The sequence below is a fragment of the Micromesistius poutassou genome (assembly GCF_964030765.1).
Source record: "Micromesistius poutassou genome assembly, chromosome: 14".
Lineage (NCBI taxonomy): Eukaryota > Metazoa > Chordata > Actinopteri > Gadiformes > Gadidae > Micromesistius > Micromesistius poutassou.
In genome coordinates, this window is record NC_140284.1 from 4,847,941 (window position 1) to 4,855,651 (window position 7,711).

Here is a 7,711-nt window from a genome sequence, read left to right on the forward strand (position 1 = left end):
CTAAATAATGCATTATTTAAAAGATATGTAAATTGTATGCAATGCATATTGTTAATTGATATTCAATGTTGGGGTTTGGTTGAGTTTTGATGTCTTCCTCAATATCGCCATACTTGTTACCTTACAGATGGTCGAATTACCATATTTATTCACCATATTACCATAGTAACTTTCACATAATGTAAATACCACAATATGTGTTGTATTGCAATTACTTTTGTACCCCATATCCTTTAAGATACTATTTTCCCTCAAATTACGATCACCAGATTTTAGTCATAATGGCTATCTCCAGAATATGATGTATTATTTTTGGATAGTCAGGTCAGGTGATATCAAGCTATAATGACAAGAAAGCAAGAAATCCAGCAAATTGAAGTTAGATCATGTTTTATTGATGAGGAAACTAACACATGTCAGTGATACGCCTCATGCTCATGAACCTCTGGCCGCTCATGCCCATATCCCTGAAGCTCCTGTACTCTCCGGGCCTCATGTACATCATCCTGCCCTTGTAGTGGGCCTGCTCGTACATCAGCCAGTGGCCGTCCATCACGTGGCAGGACTGGCAGTCGGACATGCGGTAATGATCCTGGATGTTGTCACAGTCGTCCATCATCTCATGGAACTGACCACCGAAGTTCTCCCTCTCATAGATCTTCATCCTGAACTGGCCTCTGTGCTGTAATGCAGAGGTTCAGAGAAACAGTGTCAGCAGAGTCATCAACACAGTGAATGTAACAGCTGAACTAGTTCAGAGTAAAAGTTGAACTGTGATTTCTCTTACGAAGGGGATCATTCTGCAGGACCTGATGTTGTCAAACATCATTCCCATGCTCTGCATGCGGTGCATGTCGTTGTACTCTCCCCTCCTCATGAAGAACTGCTGGCCCATGTAGTTGTTCCTCTCATAGAGCATGAAGCAGCCGCTCTCCACCCTGCAGGACTGGCACCTGCTCATGTAGGAGGACATGTCCATGCAGTCGCTCATGCACTCATAGGAGCGACCCTGGAAGTTCTTCTCCTCGTAGAAAGTGATCTGAAACAAAGAATTTGTCAACCATGGTTTATGATTACAGAACATTGTGCTATTACTTATTGCTAATAAGTTGGCTGCAATATTTAATGTACAATATATTTAATGTTATTATATATATTCAAATCAATGATTTATGTTATATCTTTACCTTGCCCATCATGATTGCGGTGTTGGTGGTCTCTCAGAGATCGGTTGGTGAACTGATGCTCTACCTGTGTCAAGCCCCTACATTTATAGCTGAACAGACCCAAAGACTGCATGACGGCCCCTATTGTTCAAACTACTGACTCATGACCCTGACTCAATATACTGTAGAAGCCCATTGAGAAGCTTCCACATGCTCTTAACAGGGTTGTCCTAATTTAAGTTATAGATGGATGCTTCACTGAAAAACTTAAAGAGGATTCAAATATTAACTAAATTTTAAATCATCTTCAATCTTTCTCTGTCAAATTCTCAAAAATATGTCTATATGCCATACATCTAACAGCAATATGGGTAAGAAACCTATCAATGGTGATAAAACGCACAGTGCTGTGATAAACCGCATCAGGTGGTTTTAAAGTTGAAGATGAAGGATGCATGTATAATACATAATAATAATAAATATAACAATAAAAAACACATTAATGATCAAACTAATGTCTTCCTGTTCAAGATTGAAATACACAACTTGTTTCTGTAATGAAATCCACATTTTCTCCGGAAATTGTTAGGTGTTCCACATGGGCCTGAAATGTTTGAGTCAAGCCAGATGCCGAGATATTTATAAGAATTAACCATTTGAATTTGCTCACCTTGGAGTGTACTGTACGTATGTTTTTAGCGCGGTCAAGGGTAGGCGACCTAGAAAACAACATCCACTTATTAGTTTTGTCTGGGTTCAAGACAAGCTTATGGCTTACAAGAAGCCGCTGAAATTCATTAAAGGCAGTGGGAATCACAATGTTCAGGGGTGAAAAATATTATTAATGTATAGTGTGAATAAAAGGGGACCCAAGACAGACTCCTGAGGTACACCTTTACCCGGTTTAAGCGAGCTGGACCTGACACAATCTGTAACAACCAACTGTTTTATTCTGGACAGATAGTTAGAGAACCAGGTCACTGATGCATTATCTAGGCCAGCAGAGGACAGTTTGGTTAATACAATTTTGGGTAACCCTTCCTTTTACAGTACGGTAATAACCAGCTAATTACCTGGTAATAAGATGTATTTACTAGGTAATAACCAGGTAATTAAATGCAATTACCAAGTACTTACCAGGTAATTACTAAGTACTTACCAGGTTATTACCAGGTAATTACGCAGTATTTACAGATATTTTCCCTGACTACTACCAGGCATTTACCCAATAATTACCTGGTAGATACGCAGTAATTGTATATTGTAGATTTTAAACCCAGTAGTTAAAAATATTTACCTGATATTTATCTGGTAAATACCAACAAGTTACCTGGTATTTACCCAATAATTACCAGGTAGATATCCTGCAATTGCATATTGTAGACTATAAACCCACTGAATGTGTCTATATGTGACTTTGTTAGGGTGATAATAACTTAGATATTTACCTGGTAATTACCAGGTATTTACTAAAAATGATCACATATTTACCTGGTAACTACCACTTATTTACGTGGTAGTTAACCTGATATTTACCTGGTAAATATCAACTAGTTACCTAGTATTTACTAGAAATATACTGAAAACTACCAGGTATTTATCCAGGAATTATAGATGATGTATTACCAGTCAACCTGTGTAGAGACAGTGAGGGTATAACTTGCAACTATTTACCAAGTAATTACTTTCTAATTACCCAGTAGTTACAATTCACATTATCAGGTAAAACCTTGTGAATTACCCTGTAAGGAAGGTGGAACTGTACTGTAAAAGGAAGCGTGGTTTGTTTCAATGATATTACCATGTACTTTCCTGGTAACTGTAGGTTATAATCCTCTGCCCCCCCATCAGGCTGTGTAGTTTTGAACATGGTACCTGGCAAAAACTCCCATATCTACCTGATAATTATCAGGTAAATATCAGGGTGATATCAGAGTTTTACAGAGTAGTTACCCTGTAAGAAAGGTGGAACTGTACTGTAAAAGGAAGCGTGGTTTGTTTCAATGATATTACCATGTACTTTCCTGGTAATTGTAATCCTACTACCCATCAGGGTGTGTAGTTTTGAACCTGGTATCTGGCAGTAACTCCCATATCTCCCTGATAATTATCAGGTAAATATCAGAGTTTTACAGAGTAGTTACCCTGTAAGGAAGGTGGAATTGTACTGTAAAAGGAAGCGTGGTTTGTTTCAATGATATTACCATGTACTTTCCTGGTAACTGTAGATTATAATCCTGTGTAGTTTTGAACATGGTACCTGGCAAAAACTCCCATATCTCCCTGATAATTACCAGGTAAATATCGGAATTATATCATAGTTTTACAGAGTAGTTACCCTGTAAGGAAGGTGGAATTGTACTGTAAAAGGAAGCGTGGTTTGTTTCAATGATATTACCATGTACTTTCCTTTACATAAAGATACAATGCATTTTGTTACACTCCTTCACACAACCTGTGACAAAAAAAGAGTTTAATTTTAATCTTAATCTGCAAAATTTGACAAGAGTAACTTCAATACATAAAGTACAACACAGTGGCGTAGCTTTCAAGTGTATTTCAAAACAAGTAGGACATGTTATAAACAAGTGCAAAAAGTTCAAAGTGCAGTTGCATCTTGTATGAAATGTAACACCAAAAAAAGTGTCAGGGTCAGAAGAGGTAGAAATAATCGTAACAAAATAAAACATTGCTGATCCAACGTGCAAACTGACAATGCCTACTACTACTATGCCTAAATAAAATGAGTAAGGCTGACAACATCCTTGTGGAAATTATTGAACAATATCAAACTACTGCACTATAGAGCTTGACCCCACTTTGGAATTTTGTATTTGATAGGGAGCAGCTCTGTGGCCTTCCTCATTTTTTCGATTTTTTCCTGCAGGGGTTTGTTGGCATCTACAAATGCCTTGCATAATTTTGCGTAGTTTGCTAAAGTCTGTTTCTCTTTGAAGAGGGGCAGCTCCCCAAAGTCTTCGCCCTCTGTGGCTATGATGACATCTGCAATGACCGCAGTCCCTGCAATGGTATTCCTGTCCACTCCGAGTTGTTCACAGGTGTTGGTCATGCTGCGGTTTCGCCTGAAGACTTTCAGGACCGCTTTGTAGCGGTGGACAACGTCCTCTGGGCTCAGAACTACAAAACAGATCATCAAAACAAAATATAGATTAACACTGTGTAATAATTCCAAATATATTTATAATCCTGACATGACATGAAGATCAGGGGTTAAACCAGTCATCTTGTGTCTGCAGTGCACTACTCTTCTTCACTCCATGGTTAAATTGATACAGCTGTGGATACTCTCTACATAGCTGTTTGGTAATAGGGCCAGCCTTGACTCTGGTAAATATAGCCTATATAAGATTGTGTTTGGGTGGAGGGGAGAGTGTTACCTTAGCATTATGCCACTTCAAAAAAAATCAATACATGAGCATGCTACACTGAAATTATGATTTAAATGTGACTGCAGTGTCACAATAAAAGATGCTTCCACTAACATGAACATCTTCGGTAGACCTTGATAGGTCCATGTGACAGGAGTCTGAAAGCTCTATGCAAAAATCCATTAGCATACCAGGTCATCTAGCTTCAATGTAATGTAATAAAAATAAATAAAACAAATTAAACTTTTGCCTTCAATGTATAAAATGGGGTGCATTTACCAACTCTTGGGGGCATTTAAAAAAATTAATTAAGAAATAAATGGTTCATAATATTGCTGAAGTGTAATGTAAACAACAGTGTAGTCCAGAAGCAATAGAAATGTGAGCCATCTTTTTCCAGATGATGGGTTACCTCTCTTTCCAAAGGATGAGGGTTTTTTGGATTTGCTCTTCTTCCAGTCGTCATCAGAGGAGTCTGAAGACCCATGTTTTTTGTGTTTCTTCTTCTTCTTCCTCTTCCGATCCTTATAAGAGTCATCTGAGTCAGAAGAGTCAGAGGAATCCCCATTCCTCATTCTGCGTTGCCCTTAAATTTAGAAAAAATAAAATGTTAGAAGTAAAATGAAATTAAAATTGCGTGGGGGGGTGGGGGGGGGGGGTTGCACACAGACGTGTGTAGCTATGTTGTTGTGGCTATAGTGTTTTGATTATCCCTGTATACTGTTTTATCTGTCCTGTTATTGTGTTGTATTTTTAATGTGACCTGCCAAGGGACTACAGATGCAAATTAGCTTAAAGCTATAATCTGGTGTAGTGCATCAAATGGCAACATTTATGTTTGAACTGTAACTGTAGATTGTATTTACAGCCTTCCATGTTGGTTTCGGGAGGAACAGTATAGATACCTTTTGAAGTTGTGTGGCCGACCTCTGTGTGGAGAGCCTTCTCTCGGTTGAAGTCACGCTGCTCTTTCAGGAATTGGTTCTCCTCTTTCAAGAGACGGATTTCTTCCTTCAGTAGATGGTTCTCCCCTTTTAATTTTTGAAAGTCACCCTTTAACTTTGCCATGGTTGGTGCCTTTGTTGGTGCATTTTGTTGAATCTCTTCAACTAAAAATAGTGCAAAAAGATGTATTAAATACTTATCATGTTAAGATAATCTTATTATTTCACCGTGTTCACTCCCAAATTTGTGTTCAGTCATAAGCTGTTCTATTTCATTTACACTTCTAAGCTTTGTAGGTCCCTGAATACCCAGGTATGTGAACTAAAATTAAGATAAAAATAATTTAGGTTGTTTAGCTCGTCTTTAAGAATAGAGTTTAGCTCGTCTTTAAGAATAGAGTTCCTAACAGCCTGGCGCCATGCAAGACCACTGTATGTACAACAAAGATTGAATAAAAAGCCATTCGTTTATGGTTACGACTGGTTATGGGGAAAACTTAAAATGGTTTATCTTACCATCATTGTCAGACTGAATCACCTGGTCATTGTCAGACTGGATCGACATTGCAGGGTTCTCCTCTGGTGCAGTGTGCTGCTTTCTTTTGGTTTTACGTGTGTTCGGCATGACTATAAGGGGTAAAGGAAATATATTAAGATACATTTTTCAGAAAGTAAAAAGACATTTGTAAACATGGTCAAGAGAATTTCATCAAAAAACCTCCACTTTTAAGTAGTAGTGAAAACAGTCAATCTACAAGTTCACAACGCATGTGTGTATTTAATCTCTCTTCTGTATGAATAGAAAATTCTCAGCTATGATTAAAAAAGTCTCTCTGACAAGTCCTAGGCTTAATGTATCTCTAGAATGTAATAATATACATAAATAATAGTGTTTTTATCATGGTAGTTCTCAAAGTGGGGTCCAGAGACCTCCAGGTGTCCTTGAGGGGGTTCCAGTCTGGGAAGTCCCTAGCAAAATTAGTTAATAATTAGGCTAGTTAATATAGCAACAAAAAATATTTTAAACACTAACCCAAATTGGAATATTTTCTAAACATTTTAACAACACAGATCTTGTATAGGGGTCACTGGCACAAACATTTTTCAGATAGGTATGTATTGTAAATACTGTACTTATTTTTAGGATTTTTTTTTTGGAGTCTGTTTTTCTCACCTTCAACCAACAAACCATCGGCCCTCTCCTCCACTTTGTGTCTGTCTACTATAGTCTTTGCTACACGCGGTGCAGAGCGCGCGTAAACTCTCTCTCTCTCTATCTCTCTCTGTCTCTCTCTCTCTCTCTCTCTTCCTCACAAAGTTAATCAAGACTCTAAGAAGTACAATTTATCCAAAAAGTTCAAGTAAATGGAGAAAAAGGGGGTCGCATGTCTTTCTTACCAAGGTGGAGGTATTGCAGAAGATCCGTGGGTGGTGGTCCAACTGCAATTTGCATCAAAACGTATATTGAATTATCTTCGCTTGCATCCAAGTTGCTTGTCCCCTCACGTTTCCGTGTGCGACGTATCATGCGTCATTGCGTCATTACGTGTGCTTCGTTGAATGCCCGCGAAGAGACCCTCGGAAATGCGAGTCTGTGCAGTTTGAGACTCACTACTCTGCAAACCGTACGTAATATGACTTTGATAAGAAGATTACTTGAGAGGACAGCGCAAGGACGTAAACAGACTGAAGAACCAAATAATCGATTTTCATGAATAGATAACAGAAGAAGTTACACAATGTCCCTTTAATGTATTACTGCACTGTTTTTTGTTTCATCTGGTGAGGATTCAACCACATTTGTTGTATCGAAAAACCTTTTAGTGGGTAGTTGGACTTTGGTTTCTTTTCTCCTTGCCCCTGTTTGATATTGTTCAATAATTTCCACTAGGATGTTGTCAGCCTTACTCATTTTATTTAGGCATAGTAGTAGTAGGCATTGTCAGTTTGCACGTTGGATCAGCAATGTTTTATTTTGTTACGATTATTTCTACCTCTTCTGACCCTGACACTTTTTTTGGTGTTACATTTCATACAAGATGCAACTGCACTTTGAACTTTTTGCACTTGTTTATAACATGTCCTACTTGTTTTGAAATACACTTGAAAGCTACACCACTGTGTTGTACTTTATGTATTGAAGTTACTCTTGTCAAATTTTGCAGATTAAGATTAAAATTAAACTCTTTTTTGTCACAGGTTGTGTGAAGGA

At 38.0% G+C, this 7,711-nt stretch overlaps 2 protein-coding genes across 2 annotated transcripts; both read right to left on the minus strand.

Moving 5' to 3' along the window:
* Window positions 1–406: 406 nt before the first annotated feature.
* Window positions 407–1,042, minus strand: LOC311358075 (gamma-crystallin M1-like; the record flags this gene model as incomplete). Its single annotated transcript, XM_084478066.1, has 2 exons — window positions 788–1,042; window positions 407–682 (listed from the first exon to the last, which is right to left on the minus strand). The coding sequence occupies exons 1-2, from the start codon at window positions 989–991 to the stop codon at window positions 407–409; spliced, it is 480 nt and encodes a 159-aa protein (XP_084334192.1). The 5' UTR covers window positions 992–1,042.
* Window positions 1,043–3,788: 2,746 nt separating this feature from the next.
* Window positions 3,789–6,952, minus strand: LOC311358711 (uncharacterized protein; the record flags this gene model as incomplete). The annotated part of the gene is made up of 5 exons (XM_084478839.1): window positions 3,789–4,304; window positions 4,968–5,141; window positions 5,461–5,664; window positions 6,016–6,126; window positions 6,898–6,952. 5 exons carry the CDS (start codon window positions 6,950–6,952, stop codon window positions 3,967–3,969), a joined length of 882 nt encoding a protein of 293 aa, XP_084334965.1. The 3' UTR covers window positions 3,789–3,966.
* Between the last annotated feature and the right edge of the window lie 759 nt (window positions 6,953–7,711).